The 18,459-nt window shown below is 47.8% G+C and overlaps 1 protein-coding gene across 1 annotated transcript in view; it reads right to left on the bottom strand.

The window, feature by feature from the left end:
• The window catches only part of SULT6B1 (sulfotransferase family 6B member 1), a 95,419-nt gene extending 78,032 nt beyond the window's left edge, over positions 1-17,387 (bottom strand). The window contains exons 1-2 of the mRNA XM_078677441.1: positions 17,011-17,387; positions 1,453-1,565 (exon numbers count right to left, since the gene is read on the bottom strand). Of these exons, the coding sequence (XP_078533567.1) occupies positions 1,453-1,565; positions 17,011-17,173 (276 nt within the window). The 5' untranslated portion in view covers positions 17,174-17,387. The remainder of the gene's footprint in view (positions 1-1,452; positions 1,566-17,010) is intronic.
• Positions 17,388-18,459: the final 1,072 nt, after the last annotated feature.

Below are 18,459 nucleotides of genomic sequence, written 5' to 3'. Positions count from 1 at the left end.
ACCAAGATTGGTGTATGAACTCCCGAGGAGCGCTTTTGGAAGAGATCCCATTCCCACTCTGTTACACTATGACCCACTGGACCATTCTGTAGGTGACAGGTGAAGTAAAAATCCTGAATCTATCAATATGGGTCTTAGACGAGACAGAAGATGTTTGCCTGTATCTCTAGTAGGACTCCTTAAATGTAAGCGGAATATGATTTACTTAGGCACTCAGGTTTCCAAGTTTGAAAATGGTAGACTGGCATTTTTAACGTGATTACCCTTCCTTCTGGGTTTCCAGAGGGTCCCTGTACGTGACTTTGTGTTGGAATGTAGCATTACCAATGGATAGTCATTCTCTATGAAGCTAGAGATGCCAGAAAACTCATCCTCCATCTGATTAACGTCATGCTCATTAGTGATTTTAGTGATTTCAGACTGACCTTGCAAAATTAGAAGAGATAATGTATAAGGGTGTTAACGTTTACCCTAGCCAGATTGGCACTCAAGTGGGAGCATGGTCAACAAGGAGTTTCTCCAGAGTCTGTTGTAAGCGAGGACAAGTTTTCCAAGTTCGTGTTGGCCTGTTTCACGTCTGCCTTTTTCGCTACGTATTACACACATCTTCTAAGCCTCTCTGCCCAAGCGGTGAACAGGATACCCACTGGTTACAGCTGCGCAGCACCCACAAGAGGAACCCAAGGTATTATCTGGGCAGTGTTACAAGCTTGTGGCATGCAATACATGGATTTTTGCTCAGTCCCGCTACCCTCTGCAGGGGGGCATCTCAAAAGCAATGCAAGAATGCTGGGTTGGGGTGGGTGCCATCAATTGATGTTTGCCCCACTTTTTACTTTCTAGGTGGGTCAAAACTGACACTGAAGACAAGTTTTAAACATACCTGTGATGCACTGAATAAAAAATAGACACCTTTTATTACAAGTAGGGTACAGATGCATGCTTAATTAATTTCAACCGAGTGCAAATTGGTGTATATTTTACATAAATTATTTTACTCTGGAAAGTAGAATAAACAGGGCTTTCATGCGAAACTTTTTGATGAATAACATTTTGAAGAGGATATGTTACATTTAATTCGTTTTCTTTCTAAAGAAATCTATGTTTGTGCTTCAATAGTGGGATCCGTTTGTATCAAAGTGTTTCAAAATGTCAGTTGCACAGAATGTGACATATAATTTGCCTTTGACATCTCAAAAAGTACATGTGAATTCATTGCCACGTAATACACCTTTCTCTTGTTATATAATTTGGCTGACACTAATATACAGCTGAATTGTTTATTGCTGCATACTTCCAGTGGCACTGGCTACTTACCTAGGACACAAATTCCTGAAGAAATTGTGCTATCATTGTATTGCATTTTACACCCCATGAATGTTTTTTTCATAATCACAATTTTCAACAAAATCAAACCTGCTTGTAATGATAAAATCATGTAAACATTCCTACCTTATATTTGTCTGCAGCTCCAAATTCGAGAATGTCAAAGTTTGGTTTAATTTCTTCACTGCCTGAAACTGTAGCTGCCAAATTATTTAATATCTGTAGGCACCAGTTGGTTCCTGAAAGCAATAGCCGAGACTTTCGTTTCAAAAAGCTTTTTTCGAACTTCAGAAGTGAGATCATAAAAGCATACGTTTAAAAAAGTGAATAACACATTAATTATAAGTTATACAAGTTATTACAATCAACAACATTAAAAACAGCAACATTAAAAATCAATTAGTGCCGATGAGTACATGAAAGTCTGAAGATACATTTGATTTGCATAGTTTTACATGGAGTTCCTGAACTTGAACAATAATTTAAAAAAATTGGAAACAGCATGCGCAACAGTATCATTTTCTAACTGTTGCAACCTAACGAAAGCGGTGCTACAGGAACGGTGACCCCATGCCCTCAAGATAGGTTTTAAAATTACCGCCCTAGGTACTGTATAAAATTTGCAAAAAAGAATGCAATGAATGTTGGATTGGGCGGAAATATTGTCACACGGGCAAATAAGCTTCTCCCTTGACCAGTTGTTACAGGCTGGGAAGGGGATTAAGCGGAAAAAGGAACCAAACCTTAAGCGGGTTAGTAGCATTCTAGAAAAACTATTTAAATCGCTTACAAGATACAATTGGGGCCCTTGGTTAACAGTGATTTGCTGGAAGTCAGTGACAGACTTCTTGAGTTTTTCCAAGGCCCATCTCTTGATGGCTAAATGGTCCAGAGCAATTTTTTTCAGTGTCTTTCTTGCAACCACCTCCATACTAGATGGTCTCGTAAAGTACTCCGGGTGGCCAATCTCAGTCAACAGTGCTTTAACATAGGCCAACCATTTAATGTTGCTGACTCCATCAAGAGTTAGGCAATCAGAAATTAAACTATGGTTTAGAGAGGTCTCAGGAGTAACCCACACCTTATGCCAGAGTAATATGGGCGCAATTTTAATAGCATCTAATATGTAAGATAAACCCAATTCGATGTGTGTAAGGTAGGTTGCTGTTGTTTTAGGGGCCCCTAGCAAATATCTGAGATAATGGTTCTCAGTTAATTGGATTGGCAGTGCATTTTCTATTCCCCAAATTCCTGATCCATATATGGCCGTAGAAATACATTTGGCCTTGTAAATTAGGGTTAGTTCCTTCACGGGTCTGCCCCCTAGTTTGGCTGCAAAGTTATTTAAGGCTCCTATTGCCCGGTAGAATGCTGGATTTCTAGCCCTAACTGCTGTGTGCCAGGTGCCTTTCCTATCAAAATGTATTCCAAGGTAGGAGAATTGGTCAGTTGTCTCAATCCTACTACGCTCAAGGAATATTGGACAGGGAACTTTCTTGGTGCCATGCCCACAGGACATCGTATAGGTTTTCAGAGTATTAACTTTTAACCCCCTGTCTTTCATATAGTTTGAGAATTTCAAGACAGCCCTCTGTAGGCCGAGCCTGGTGCGTGACAAGATGGCAGCATCATCTGCATATAAAAGAATTGGCATCGGTTGCCCCCTGAATGACGGATAGTCATACTGGGACTCCTTAAGATGAATGCCAATAGAGTTTATATATAGGGTGAAGAGAAGGGGTGCTAAAATGCACCCCTGTCTCACATCCCTCCTAATGGGGAACTTGGCCGAACATTCTCCCAGTCGGCCATAGCGTACCCTGGCGCCTGCTCCTCTGTAAAGTTCCCTGATCAATACAAGAATTTGATCATCAATGCCCAGGTCGGACAGGGTGGACCTTAAAGTGTTATGGTCGATGCAATCAAAGGCCGAACTCAGGTCCACGAAGGTAATAAAAAGATTACCTTTCTTGGCCTGAGTATACTTTGATATTACAAGGGACAGGTTCAATCCCTGCTCTACTGTACCCTTGCCTGCTCTGAATCCGTATTGAAGGCTAGAAATGATGTCACCCTCCTCTGCCCATAATTGAATTCAATTTAAAATTATGCGACCTGCTACCTTTATTAAAGCATCCAGGAGCGGGATTGGTCGGTAGCAGGTGGGGTTATTCCTGTCTCCTTTTTTAAAAATGGGAACAACTATGGCTTCAGTCCAAGTTGGTAAGAACCCATGGAAGTTTGCACTATTCATAACGTTGGTTAACATGGAGCCCATAGATTGATCTCGCTTTTAAAAACATCTATTGGGACTCCATCCGGGCCAGGAGCTTTGCCTGAGGGACTTTCTTTGAGTGCCGCTATGATCTCTTCGTAAGTAAAGGTAATACCCAGCGGGAATGCATTCAAGGAGTTATTGTCATGGTGGCCTGGCAGGATTACAGATGTGGAAATTACATGGTCGGACGGGTTTACATTGTCATGAAGATGTTGAAAATGAGTAACCCAGGTTTCCCCATTAATAGCAATGTCCATAACGTCCGTCTCTTTGATCTACAAGTAGGGGTCATTGACCGCCTTCCAAAAAGCGGTCGTATCCCTGCTTTTTGAAGCAGTAATCAGAGCCGACCAGGCCTCTGACTTCAGGGATTTTTTCCTAATTTTAACAGCTGTATAATATAGGTTTCTGGCTCGTCGTATCTCCGTCAGAGATCTCGGAGAGGCATGAAGTGCCTTTTTTAAGACTTTAAGCGCTTTAGTGCAGTTGTTATCGAACCAGCCATTTGGACGGTTAGGTTCTGGGCGGAAATGCCTAGTCAAAAGCTTTTTTAATTTTACCTGAATTTTTAAAAAGGAGTTGATGATTTTATATGGCTCTTGTGTGAGAGACAGACAGGTATCAATTTCTTCCCTGGATGTTAATACTAAGTTTTTTTAGCAGGCCCACTGGGTCCACCTTATCCCACTTGATAGAGTATCCGTTACTTCTTGCTAAGTTGATCACTGGATGATATAAAAATGTGTCCCCCCCGGGTTTGATCGTGCCCTTCAGTTTTTACACAAAAAGAGATCGGGTAGTGATCACCGTAAATAACATGCAGTGTTTCCCAGGATGTTACAAGCCTGGCGTTGTTTTTAGAGAAAAGAGTAAAATCTATAATTGAGTCGCACCCCCTCCCATGAAAAGTTTGCTGGAACTGGATGGGTGGGGAGCATAGCTCATTAATCTAAGATAGGTTAAAATGGAAGATCATATTTTTCAATATGTCACCCAGATTGGAGTGAGTGAAATGGGTCGTATTATCGTCCTTATGCTCACCTAGGCCACAGATGCCCTTGGGGCTATTAGGGCAGATAGTACAATTAAAGGCACCAACCCAGGTCAAAAGTGTCCCACCTCCTGTTTGGTCCTTTATGGAAGTGACGCTATGCATTAAATTGTGGATAACATTTTCCAAAGTATTTAAAGGCACATTATTATAAAAATTGACTAAAATCATGGTCTTGGCATTACCCCACCTTAAGGTAAGAATCTGGTAGTGATCAGTGGAGAAATGCCTTAATGCTTTGATCCCACCCGTAGTGGAGACATAGATACATAAACCTCCTTTGTTTCTGCTGTGGGAGCTTGTTAGAGCGGGTGTATGAAAGGTCTGGAATCCCAACAAGTGAACTGGGTCCAGTGCCCAAGTTTCCTGGAAACAAAGAATATTGTACTTGGCAACTAGGTCAAGCCATGTTTGTTGGCACACTTTGTTTGCCAGGCCAGCCACATTCCAAGAGAGGATTTTGTGGATAAGATTTGTCGGATTGGAAAGAGTGTTTTTAGCTAATTCACTGACTGACGCTACCCTGGGACAAGATAAAAATGTCATAGGTTGGCATTCAAGTGATGCCCTAGAGTCCAACGAAGGTTTAACCATTTTCTTCTCGGCCGTGAGGTCTGGGACCCCCTGGTCCATTAGTTCCCTATGTGTGATTGTGTTCAGGGCTCCAACTGGGAGTAAGTTGCTCTGAATACTAATTTGATGTAGAGGGGGCTTGAGGGATTGGGTTTGCATCTTCCCCATCTGGGCAGCTATCTTCTGTCAGTCTAATTCGTCTAACCCTGCCAGGGACTCAAAGCGATTACCCAGGGGAATGCGCCATCTTTGGTTAAGGACTGGCTGATGTTGTCTGCCATAGTGGTGGAATGGCAGTCAGTCCATATAAGGCCATGATTGATGAGGGGGGCCCTAGGATAAAGGGGTCTGAAGTTATAAGCTCGGGAGTTACAGTTAAGATTTTGAAGAGCAACACGGGGGCGATGATAGGTGTAGAATTCAGAGCGGCCAGTAGGGATTGGGGGTAAAAATAGCTCAGGTCACGGGTGGATATGCCCCCCTCTACCCTGTCCAGATACCAATAGACAATATGAGTGACCACCCTCCGATCCCTAAAGTTAATGGTTATCACATCCCCCTGGATATCTTTGGGTCTTGGCCCCACCCAAGTTAATCTTCTCACAAAGACTATTTCCCCGTTGATGTTAGGGGGCATAGGTCTATGGTTACAAAGCCAATGAATGACTTTATTTTTAAGATCTGTGTGGCCTTCTGTCCTCCCTTCTCCTATCTCTGGGACCCCGGTGAGAATGATGACATAGGGGGCTGCCTCTGGTGGTAAATCTATGTGTGGCCAGCACTAATGGAGTCCTTAACGGGGGGCATGCCCTCCTAGATGTTATATTATTAGTTTTGGGCGCGTTGGTAGTGCCCCCTAATCCCGGCTCCCTAGATGGAATTGTGGGTTGCTCTTTAAGAGCAGGAGCTGGTATTGCATTAAGTGTCAATAATGGTGGTTCCCCTGTGATATCTGTTGCAGTGGCTAGTGGGCCTTGCGGTACACTAGATGGTGCCAGTTTCTTTTCTTTAAAGCCTCACCGTTTGAATGGGTTGTTTCCAATAAAAGGGACATTTGTTCGCCCAGCCTCCTAACTCTCTCTATGAGTGGAAGTAGGAGAGATCTTACAAGTTGTTCCATACTCTCTAATACCGCTTCATTGGAGTTTAGAGCGGGGTTAGGGTCTTATGCACAGGGTATGGGGCCGGAGTATCTTTCTTCTTTGAGGGATGTGACCGAGGTCTGGGTATCTTTGCATGCCAACCCTTATGAATATCCCCATGCCGCTTTCTCTTTGAAGAGGGCCCCTGTGATAGATGTACTGGCTGCTCCAGATTTTTCTTGTTCCCTACTTTGGAGGTAATTGCCAGCAAAGAGTGAGAATCCTTGCGTGTGGAATCTAAAGAGGAATCCATATTTACCGTCACAGTGGGTCCCCCCTTAGAGGGATGTAATGTTACCGGGGGGTCCTGTAGAAGTCGGGGATCCCCGGGTCATTTAAGGTGTTGTTGCATGTAGGTTGAGTGGTACACTTTGAATAGAGCCCAGGGACGAACGCTTGTTAGAGTGGAACTCTAGGGACAGACGGTGTTCTGCGGCTGCTATCTCATGATCTAACTTATTGGCAGCCTTTGTTAGGAAATGGTCTATAGTCCCTCTAAAGGTCACGCCCACCAGAGAGTTCCTGAGTGAACTTGAGCCCTTAGACATATTGTTATCAAAGTGTCCCGTGAACCTGTGGTGTATAAAACAGATGGTACAGTTGGAATGATGTTAGTAAAGCCTACAGGGCAGATGGAAGTCTCTTACTTTACGTCCAAGTCAGTGGGGCCAGGGGGTATTGCCCGGCCCGGCCTCGGACGGCCACAGACGGCCCGCCCTTTGCCCGGCTCGTCCTGCGACACGGGGCTTGTCCACTATTTAAAGCGCCTCCTGGCGCAATGTTGAGGGCGGCGGCTTCCTGCCGCAAAGGCACTTGGACGTTGTGGTCCCCTCCCGTACTGCAGCCGCGCTAAGATGGCAATAAGCAGCGGCGGCAGGGGGAGACCACTGGAAGGGCAGCAGCAGCAGCGGGATCCGGCGTGTCACGGGAAGGTAATGGAGCCCCAAGAGTGTTCACCAGAGCAGCAACAGCGTAGCTGCTAGAAGTAATAATGCCCCCAGAATAATTAGAGGAGCACCCGCTCCACCGGGCTTGTCCGCAATTTAAAGCGCCTCCTGGCGCAATGTTGAGGGCGGCGGCTTCCTGCCGCAAGGGGGGCTTGGGGGAGGGAGCTGACCGAAGGGAGGTCCCCTCCCCCGGGCGTTTTGGGAGGGCTGCGAGGGGCCCATCTAGAAAGGAGTAGAACATTCGAGAATTGGGCTGGTCTAGTAGGTTTCGACCAGCCCAAATATAAATGTAGGTGACTCCGCCCCCTAGCCACCATTTTAGGTTTGGTGACCTGGTGGCTAGGAGGGCTGTTAGCGTTTTTTGTGTCTGGTGAGTTATTAGGTGCTTTTAGGTATTTTCATTAGTGTTTCCTGTGGCTGTTTATATTGATATAATGGAGGACTATCGTGTTTTGGAGGCCATGAGGTTGCTGTCGGAAGCAGGTCGCATGGACTTGTTGGTGGGAGGGGGGCCGGCGCGCCCCCAGCGCCAGGCCTCCGCCGGTGTGTCCGCTGCTGTTCTGGCGTGTTCATCGCCTAAGAAGAGGCGTTCAGGCCAGGTAAGCGAAAGGGGCCGGTCCCGTACGAGGAAACCGGCCCCTCAGGTGCTTGCGCGAGCGGAGGGCAGGGTGGGGGGAGCTCCGGCGGCGTCTGGCGCTCCCTTTCTGTGCGCGTCTGAGGCGCTCTCGGCCCCTGCTGCGCGAGCGCGTGTGGCGGTTGGGGCGCAAGGAGCTCCGGCGGTTTCTGGCCTTATGTCCGGGCAGGCGGGTGAGGCAGGAGCCTCGCTGTTGGTCCCTTCGGCGGTTCGAGCGGGAGGTGTCCATTCTGTTGAAGCGTTCGCTTCAGATTTTGCTTCGGCGGGCAGGCGGGGGAGGGGGGGCGGAGGGGGAGTAAGAAGCGCTCCGCGTCGGACCCAGTGAGAGAGCGTCGGCCTGAGACTGGGACCGCGGTAGCAGCGCGAGGTGTGCGCAGAGGCTCTCTGCAGTTTAATGTCTTGCAGGGGGTGGGGCAGGCTCCTGGGGAACCGGTGGAGGCATTATTAACCCCTTTTGGGCCCGTGGTGAATGAGACACAGTTGGCCCAGGACTCAAACACTGGTTTTTCAATAACCCCTTCTAGAGATGCAGTAGCAGGGACTCAATTTGTTGTAGGACCGGATACTGACAGGTTGTCTGCACATATATTTACGAATAAAGGGGGTTTGGGACCTCAGGTGGGTCAGGTTTTTTCTGATGCCAATGTGGGTTTGGTTTATCGTGATGTGGAGGGTAATGTTGGTAGTCCCTTGTTATTTTCTAACCCTGGTTCTTCTGTGGGTGATGCATTGTCTGTTGTGGGGAGTTCCAGGGGCGAGGGTGAGTGGGCTCAAATGGGGGAAGGGGGTACAGGTTCTGGAATTGCCTTTGGTTTGGATGCGTCTCGGTCAGAGGCTGCTGGGTCTTTGGGGTTTTTGTCGGTGGATGAGCGTTTGCAAAGGGAGGAGAGGAGTGTGTTGCATGTGGGTCATGGAGCTTTTCCTTGCTATAGTAGTGGTGCAGGGCAGTTCAGGAGTTTTGCAGGGCAGGGCAGGGTGTGGGCGCAGCTGCAGGTGTGGGTGGGGGGGTTTCAGGGGGTATGTTGGGGGCTGGGGTTCCCGCCTCCACATCACAATATGATGTGGGTGTGGGACAGGTAGGTGGTGGGCATGTGAGGAGGCATATGGATACTGTTCCATATTGGTCAGGGGGTGCAGGAGGCCCCTCTTTTATGTATGGCTCACCTGGTTGGGAGCATTTTGGTACTGTAAGTGTGGCTCAGCGCGTTTTACAGAAGGAGGGTGAGGGTCAAGGTTTGGCTGCGAGATTTCCTCTTCGGGTTTCTTCTTCAGCGGTGGCGGTTGGTAATTTAGATTGCAGTGAGGATGATGAAGTGATAGCCGAATCTCCGGTCAGGGAGGTGCCTGCGAGGAGTATTAGAGGGCGTTCTTTGGATAGGTTGCAAGGTGAGGTTGTGGGTGCTAATAGGCGAGGGGTGAGGTCTGCGTCAGGTGTTGTAGCCAGGGATACTAGTACACCAGTCCAAACTTTTTCTTTTCAGGACAGGGATAGGTGTGCCGGTCCAGACTTGGTAGGGCGTGGTCCAGTCCAATTTCGCCAAGGTGAAGTGAGGAGAATGCCTAGCGCGGCCCTCTCTGTTCCACCGAGGGAACCCGACGCGGTCAGCACACGAGGGTCCGGCGTGGCCCCGCTGGCCCCGACGAATAGCAGGTATAGGTGGTCTGCCTTACCGGCGGCTATGGAGCCACAGAGTCAGCGCCAAGGGGGGGACGGGCGCGTACAGCCTGCTCCCCCTCATGGATTTTCTTTACCACAATTAAAATGTAATGTTGCTGATGCCGGGTTAGGTAAGACCCGTAGTGTGGTGTTTCCTGCTGAACTCGATTCAGTGGTACTGGATTATGATGAAGATAGTCCCGAAGAAGGAGAGTTACGGGATGTGGAGGGGGGGGTACCCTCTCATGTTTCTGGTAGTGTTTTGCAGGCTCCAGCGGTGCATAGACAAGTAAAGGAGAGACGAGAACGCGGCCCGTCAGTCAGGGCGCCTCCAAGACGAGATACATTGGGATCGGCACCACAGGCTGGGCCTGCGAGAGTGGTCTCTTTGTTACCAGGTGAGCAGTTAGCTACACAGGCCAGACCAACTATGGTGTCTGTGGGCACAGGTGGGAACGAGGCGGTTGGGGTTGGGGAAGGGCGGTTGTTGAAGGGACGTTATGTGAAAGACACTGCTGTGGGCACTGATGAGGTTCTGGACATTACAGGTAAAGTGGAAAGTAGTACTGGCACAGAGGCCTCAGGTGGCGGAAAAGAGCCATTGGCTAGCAAGGAATTGAAAATTAAAAAATTGCCATACATGGGACTCACGAAGCCTTTGGGTGCCCATTTAATGTTGAGTACAAAAGAAAGAATTTGGAAGGGTGAATATGTTGAACTTCTTAAGTTGCTACACAGAAGAGTCCGGTCCAAAGAAGGGTCCAAAGAAGAAGAATTTGAGCTTGCAAAACGACCTAGAGTTCCCCTAACCATTGAGAATTGGACAGCTGCATTCCTTATATATGCGAGTGTGTATTGTGAAAAATTCCCAGAGCGCAGCGTGTCTCTTTTTAAATACATGGATGTTATACGCAAGGCGCAGCTTACTGGGGGGGGTTTGCTTGGTCCCAATATGATGAGGAGTTCAGGGCCAGGATGGCTTGGGATCCGGAGGCCAAGTGGGGGGAGCTGGACACTGATTTATGGCAGCACACTATGGGGTCGGCTTCGGGGGGTAACACGATTTTTACAGCCAGTGGTCTCCCCTTAATTTACCGGCCCTTTCAGGGCAAGCCCACCAGGGGAGGGGTGGGAAGTAGCTCAAACACACAGCCTGCAGTTGGCACGTGCTGGGAGTTTAATAAAGGGTTCTGTACTAGAGAGTACTGTAAATTCAGGCATGAATGCTCAGGTTGTGGTAAGAGACACCCCTTGTCGAGATGCTGGGAGAACCAGCCAGCAGGAGGTCAACAGGGGGCACAGTCAGGTGCAGGGGGTTCGGGGACGACCCAACAGTCTTCGGGGGGTAGGGGATTTAGAGGTAATCGGGGTGCTGGGCCCAAGGGCTCAAACACCGGTTAACTTGGAAAAGCTGCGCCTTGCACTTCAGGATTATGATGATGAAGCTGTGAAAGGGGAATTGTTGGAAGGTTTTGAATTTGGATTTCGTTTGGGTTACATGGGTTCCAGACAAAGGAGATGGTCTGCTAATTTGAAATCAGCGTCTGAGTATGGCGCAGTGGTACAAGACAAATTAAACAAAGAAGTACGTGAAGGAAGGATGGCAGGCCCTTTTCATGATTGGCCGATCCACAATTTGATAATATCACCGGTTGGAGTAGTCCCTAAAAAAGATCCGGGACAATTTAGGCTTATTCAGCACTTGTCATGGCCGGAGGGGTCGTCTGTGAACGATTTTATTGACCCTGATTCTACTTCGGTCTCTTATTCCTCAGTTGACGTGGCCATGTCACTTGTTGTGACCGGGGGCGCAGCTGCTGAGATGTCTAAGTGTGACATTAAGTCTGCCTTCCGGCTGCTGCCTGTCCATCCAGATGACTGGTGTCTGCTGGGCATACAATTTTCAGGAAAATGGTATGTGGATAAGGCATTGCCGATGGGTTGCTCCATATCCTGTGCTCTTTTTGAGCGTTTCAGCACCTTTCTACAATGGTACTTTACTCATCGGTCTGGTCACTCATTGGTAACGCACTACCTAGATGACTTTTTCTTTGTCGGGTCCCCGGGCTCCACGGAGTGCCAGTCTGCTCTGGACACCTTCCAAGGGCTTATGGAGGATCTGGGAGTTCCTTTGGCTCCCGAGAAAACTGTGGGTCCTGCTACTGTCTTGTCCTTTTTGGGAATTGAAATAGATTCAGTGGCAATGCGGGCTCGCTTGCCAGAAGACAAGAAAGTAAAGATGCTGGAGTTGCTTGAAAACATGTTGTCAAAACGGAAAGTAATGGTGAGAGATATTCAGGTGCTGCTAGGTCACCTCAATTTCGCGTGCAGGGTGGTGAGAGCAGGGAGAACTTTTTGTCGCAGATTAGGTAGGGCCCTTGCAGGCCAACATTTGCCTCACCACCGTGTTCGCTTGTCTGCTGGTGTCAAAGAGGATTTGAGAATGTGGAAGTTTTTTCTCTCTTCTTTTAATGGGGTACCTTTGGTTCGGGATGTTGATTTCCAGTAGGATGTACAAATGTTTTCTGATGCGGCAGGTAGTGAGGGATTTGGCTTGTACTGGAATGGCAGATGGTGTGCAGAACAGTGGCCGGATGAGTGGTTGAATGGTGGTCGGAGCATAACCTTTTTGGAGCTTTTCCCTTTACTAGTGGCTTTGTCTCTGTGGGGGGAGGCCTTGGCACACAAAAAGGTGCTGTTTCGTGTGGACAACATGGCTGTGGTGGAAATTGTTAATCGACAGTCTGCTAGAGATGAACAGGTGTTAAAGCTCATGAGAGTCTTCGTGCTGGGCTGTTTGAGACACGACATTCACTTTCGTGCTTTGCACATTCCTGGGGTGGACAATGACATTGCGGATGCTTTGTCTCGTTCACAGTGGGGGAAGATTCCGTGGACTGGCCAGGGAGGCGGACAGATCACCAACACCGATGCCGGATCATCTGTGGCACGTAGGCAACGTCGGTCTTTCAATTGGTGGTAGGTTCTCTATCTGTGTCTACACGTTCAGCATATTCTCTGGCTTGGAGGGAATTTCTGGAGTCCGGCGCTTGCAGGCGTGAGGAGGTTTGGCGTCGTTCTGAGGATGTGGTGAAATTTATTCTAGATCTCATGGATAAAGGCCTGACTAGAGTAACTATTGCTGGAAAACTGGCGGGAATAGCTTTCATGGGTAAGTTGGTGTGGGGTTATTCTCCTTCGGCGGGTGAGATTGGCAGGAGAATGCTTGAGGGATGGGCCAGGGAGCAAGGTCATTCCAGCAGAGCAAGGGCCCCGTTATCTTTGCAGATGCTGGCTCGGTTGATAGCTATTTTGCCTTCGGTTTTGAGTCTTGCTTGTTCTCTATGTTAATGGCATTTATGTTTTTTGGAGCTTTCAGGGTGTCGGAGTTGTTGGGATCCAAATGTAAGCCTGGAATTTGTTGGCGTGATGTTTTTGTTCTGATGAGGGGGTACATGTTTGGTTAGCTAGTTCCAAAACCGATCAGAAGCAGTTGGGGAAAGGAGTGTGGTTAGAAGCGCGCTCTCCTATAATCACTTGCCCTTTGCTGTTGGCCCGGCGCTGGCGCTCTTTATCAGGGGGTGGTGATGGGGCTCTTGTTTTCCAGCATATTAATAACACTCCTGTTACAGCAAACCAATTGCGCATGGTTCTGCGCAAGGCACTACAACACTTGGGTCTGGATGGGAATTTATATGGTACACATTCTTTTCGAATTGGTGCTGCAACTGAAGCTTTTAATAGAGGATGGACGCCAAGGGACATCATGAGGTTGGGGCGTTGGTCTTCTAACTGTTTTCAGCGTTACGTGAGAAGCCAGGCAGAGGAGGCGCTTGCGTCATCTTCCTTTTCATAGGCATTAACTGTGTTTTCTTTTATAGGATCTGTCGCTGGGCCCCGTTCTCCAGTGGTGACGGTCTGGATAGTTGGACATTCCTTCGTGAAATGGGCCCGAGTTCAGGCGGCGCAGAGTTACTTCGGAGAGCTTTTGGGTTTTAATGCTCAAATGTTTAACATCGTTTGGAAGGGGAAAGGTGGTATGCTCTGGAGAGAGTTAATTCCATGTCTCAACAACAATATGGTGGGTGGGCTTTGTCCTGACATTTTGGTGATTCATTTAGGAGAGAACGACCTCTGTACCACGAAGGGTGTTGCGTTGTTGCGGGCTATCAAAAAAGATTTGGGCTTACTTAAAGAATGTTGGGCTGGTTGCCACGTTTTTTGGACTGAACTAATTCCGCGTAGGATCTGGAGAGGAGCGGTAAACCCCAGAGCTGTAGACAGAGCCAGGAAAAAGTGAATTCCGAGGTTTCTAGATGTTGCAGGTCGCTTGGTTTCAGCAGGATTTCTCATAGAGAGATACGCTTTGAGACAGTGGGGTTTTTCAGGGATGATGGGGTTCCTCTTCCTAAAATTGGGATGGACCTATATTTGTTGGAGCTGCATGAAGTTTTGGCACGATCGCTGTCGATGCAACGTTAACTTTTCTTAGTTTCTGCTTCTATTTTCCTAGTTGGGGGGGCAGAAAGGGTGGTGGTGTAGTTTTCCTCCCCCCCCCTGCCTTTCTGGGTGGCGGGGTTTTGTTGTTTCGCTGCTGTTTATTGTAAAGTTTTGGTGAGTATTGGTCTGATTCATTGATTGACAGGTAAAGGGGAAGTTGGTCATTGCTTGACCGTTCAGGTTTTGGGGGGTATTGACAGGGGTGAAGGGTCAGGCAGGCTTTTGGTTATAGAGGGCCTGGTTTTCATTATGTGATGGGGATTGTTGATGACGTAATATGTTAAGTGATGACGTTATAATTTAATGGGTGATGTAATGCTTTATTCATGATATTATGTTTATAATGTTATTGTAATGTTTAATGCTGTATTGTTGGGTGGGGGAGGGGTCAAAGAAATTTAGGGGAGGGGGTGGGGGCGGGGGCTTGAAGTTATTTACTTATTTAGTGAGGTCTAGTTTGTCAGGCTTTGCCAGGTTTTAAATATTGTAATGTGCACCTGTTTCCTAATAAAGCGGCCTTTTTCACACTCAAATATTCTGGTCTACTTTTCTCCCTCACCCCTCGCCCTCCCTCCCAAGGGGGGCTTGGGGGAGGGAGCTGACCGAAGGGAGGTCCCCTCCCCCGGGCGTTTTGGGAGGGCTGCGAGGGGCCCATCTAGAAAGGAGTAGAACATTCGAGAATTGGGCTGGTCTAGTAGGTTTCGACCAGCCCAAATATAAATTTAGGTGACTCCACCCCCTAGCCACCATTTTAGGTTTGGTGACCTGGTGGCTAGGAGGGCTGTTAGCGTTTTTTGTCCCTCCCTCCCGCCCATTTAGGAATTTTTACTGGTTTTGGAGAATTTTTTCCGTCTCCATTATTTTTGATAGTTTTCGAAAGCTGGTTCTTTTTCTAATTTCTGTTTTTTGTCCAAAGGCTGTTTTTCTGGGTGACAGGTGTACAGGGGGTTCTGATTTGTATTGTCGCTAGGAACAGGTGCGGTGCGGGGTTTTGTTGTTTCGCTGCTGTTTATTGTAAAGTTTTGGTGAGTATTGGTCTGATTCATTGATTGACAGGTAAAGGGGAAGTTGGTCATTGCTTGACCGTTCAGGTTTTGGGGGGTATTGACAGGGGTGAAGGGTCAGGCAGGCTTTTGGTTATAGAGGGCCTGGTTTTCATTATGTGATGGGGATTGTTGATGACGTAATATGTTAAGTGATGACGTTATAATTTAATGGATGATGTAATGCTTTATTCATGATATTATGTTTATAATGTTATTGTAATGTTTAATGCTGTATTGTTGGGTGGGGGAGGGGTCAAAGAAATTTAGGGGAGGGGGTGGGGGCGGGGGCTTGAAGTTATTTATTTATTTAGTGAGGTCTAGTTTGTCAGGCTTTGCCAGGTTTTAAATATTGTAATGTGCACCTGTTTCCTAATAAAGCGGCCTTTTTCACACTCAAATATTCTGGTCTACTTTTCTCCCTCACCCCTCGCCCTCCCTCCCAAAGGCACTTGGACGTTGTGGTCCCCTCCCGTACTGCGGCCGCGCTAAGATGGCAATAAGTAGCGGCGGCAGGGGGAGACCACTGGAAGGGCAGCAGCAGCAGCGGGATCCGGCGTGTCACGGGAAGGTAATGGAGCCCCCAAGAGTGTTCACCAGAGCAGCAACAGCGTAGGTGCTAGAAGTAATAATGCCCCCAGAATAATTAGAGGAGCCAAGACTTAAGACAACACTCTAGGCATATTTCAGACAGTGCTTAATAAAAACACAAAAACTGCCTGGGCCCAAAGATTTCCTTATGAGGCCCTTCCCATTGACAGTGTCACCCGCTGAAACTACCTATTGCGCAATGCGCACCGATCGCTTTGTCCCTTTCTACGACTTACATACTGCACTGCTCTGAGACCTACTTGATTTTCACAGTTTACGAAATGCCAGGAAAGATACAGCATTTGCAATCTGTAGAATGAGTAACTTGTAGTGTGAGTAGCTTGTCCATCGCTGGTTTCAATTTGAATTCTGCATTTTGTTGCTCAGGAATTATAATAGAAAACAAACTTTATTAGAAACCCCAACTACAGGGAGTATGCATGCTTTAAAGTTCAATAAAGAACGTGTTACTCAGTAGGTTACTTGCCAGGGGTGCGTCAGTTTGAGGGCATCTTTGTTTTATAGATCTATTTCTAACGCTGCCGAGGCTAATAGTGGACTAGCGGGGCAGTTCCACAAATGGCTGAAGTCTGCAACAGGACGCACAGTGAAAGCTTGGCCCACCCGGCCAGAAGTAATGCAATAAGAAGTGAACCAGTGGCTGTGTGCCGTAGAATTGAAGCAGCTATTTTGTCACTCACGCCGTTGTGCCTTTGCTGTATTTGCAGTGCCATGCTTGAAATAAAAATGTGTATGCGGGACACTGCCACCTATATGGCAACAAAGTTACACCAATTAAGTAGCCAAAGAAGCATCAGGCAAGCTATCTGAAATTCACACCCCCTATGTATCAGCAGGTGGCCTTTGCACAATAAATCCTTCTGTGCTCTGTAGGAATTGCTGTTGCCACCCTGTATACACTGCATGACATGAAGTGTTGCCTCCCATTCCTTGTATAGATGCCATTTATGCTCATAAAACTACAAATGTATTCTACTTTTACATTCCGAGGTTCTGCGCTCATACCATCATCATGGCTGCCACGTGGTTCCCTGCTATGTGTGACACCTTCTTCCAGCCCTCTCTATCATCCATTATTAGCGCTTTGCATTCTGGGAAATGCTTTAAGGTCGAAACGCATGTCTTTCTACGAGTGTCGTAAAAACGGATTTAGGCTAGAAACCATGGCTGTCTTTCAAAGACGAGTCGCCCATGGCTCAGGCCAGGGTCCTTTGACAGCACTGTGGCACACCTACCTATTCACTTACCGCATTTCGGGTAGGAAACCAGCATCAAGTCATCCCTCCTGGAAACAAAGTCTTGCAGGGCTTGGAAGGTGTCCGAGCTGCATCTCATTTTAGGGTATGAAATTCCCTTGTATGTGAAGAGCAACTCCTGGGGGGAGGCCTTCCCGTGGGCTGAGTCCGCCATCCTGAAGCGTCTAGGACTTTGATCAGTTCTGCTTCGAGAAAAGCCGCGTTGCTTCAGTCAAGAAGGGCGGGAGAGGCTGGCTACTCTCTCCCAGTGAGAAAACTAAAGTGGCAGTAGTATGAGAAACTGATCCCTTCGTCCTGCGGCCCCTCCCTATCCTCATTCACTCGAACACAATTCCGCACACTGGCCACGCCCATTGCGTGTAAAATACAGGGGAAAAGCATCGCGTGCGGAGTACCTGAAAAACCTGCACGCGAGCCGCGGACTGACCGGTTGTCTGGGAGCCTCAGGAATAACCCAGTCTTTTCAAGCAAATTAGTGGCATCCTGTGCATATAGAAAGAAAACTGCAGCGTTAGATCCAGTGAGACTGCAAAAGAAATTGAAAAGTGATTGCTGTAGGTGTAAGCTGTGAGTACTCTTGAGAAGACAAGTGACAAACGAGGTCGTCAGATGGGTTCGAGTAAGGGAAGTAATAACAGCGCCAAATCAGCCTCGGTTTAGAAATTGCTAAACTGCGTGTAATATTTACACCCTCTCTCTTGACATACAATTTTTCCTAGCTGCCTACTGGTTTTTTTTGTGTGCAAATTTATATAGCGCGAACTCGACCCGAAGGTGTTGGAGAGCTTTACATGTGCACCAGTTACATTACACAAGGATACATTCATTTCTTGTTAGAGATTAAGTGATTTGCCCAGAATCACAGGATGCTCAGGCGCAGTCCTGCCAAGCACCACGCATCACGCGTTAGACTAACGCATTTAAGTGCGGTGCTCCGCATCACTGCACTGAAATGCATTGTCACGCATATTTTCTATATGTCTGTGAGCTGTCACTGTGAAGGCTGAAGATATAAGTGTGTGGCAGAGCGCGGCCCGTGGCTGCAGCGTGTGCGCGCTCTTAGCTGAGCTAAGGCACCGCTGGCAGGCTCAATTGCCACAATCTATCTTAATGTGGTGATTCCGTGGCGCGGCACGACTCTCAGTCAGACAACCTGACCTCAGGGCAGGGCCCAGACACGTTGTTCAAATACAATTGACCATCGCGCCTCGGTTACAGACGTCACGTCTGTAGAACTCGTGCTAGACGCACGCAGTCTAGGGGGATTAACACTGGGAGGGCCCTGGGAGTGCGGTCGGGGCTTCAACCGTCTTCTAGTGGAGGTGGTGCTGGAAGGGCCTAACTGCTAACGGCGGAGCGATAATAAAGGACTCCTACTCCAGTGCTCAGTTCGTGCCGCCAGCCAACTGCACTGACGTCACCCTTTATTATATACTCCCC

Source organism: Lissotriton helveticus, chromosome 2_1 (genome assembly GCF_964261635.1).
Source record: "Lissotriton helveticus chromosome 2_1, aLisHel1.1, whole genome shotgun sequence".
In the NCBI taxonomy this organism is placed as follows: Eukaryota; Metazoa; Chordata; class Amphibia; order Caudata; family Salamandridae; genus Lissotriton; species Lissotriton helveticus.
Note: the sequence above shows the minus strand (reverse complement) of the source record. Positions and strands in the feature narration are given on the sequence as shown.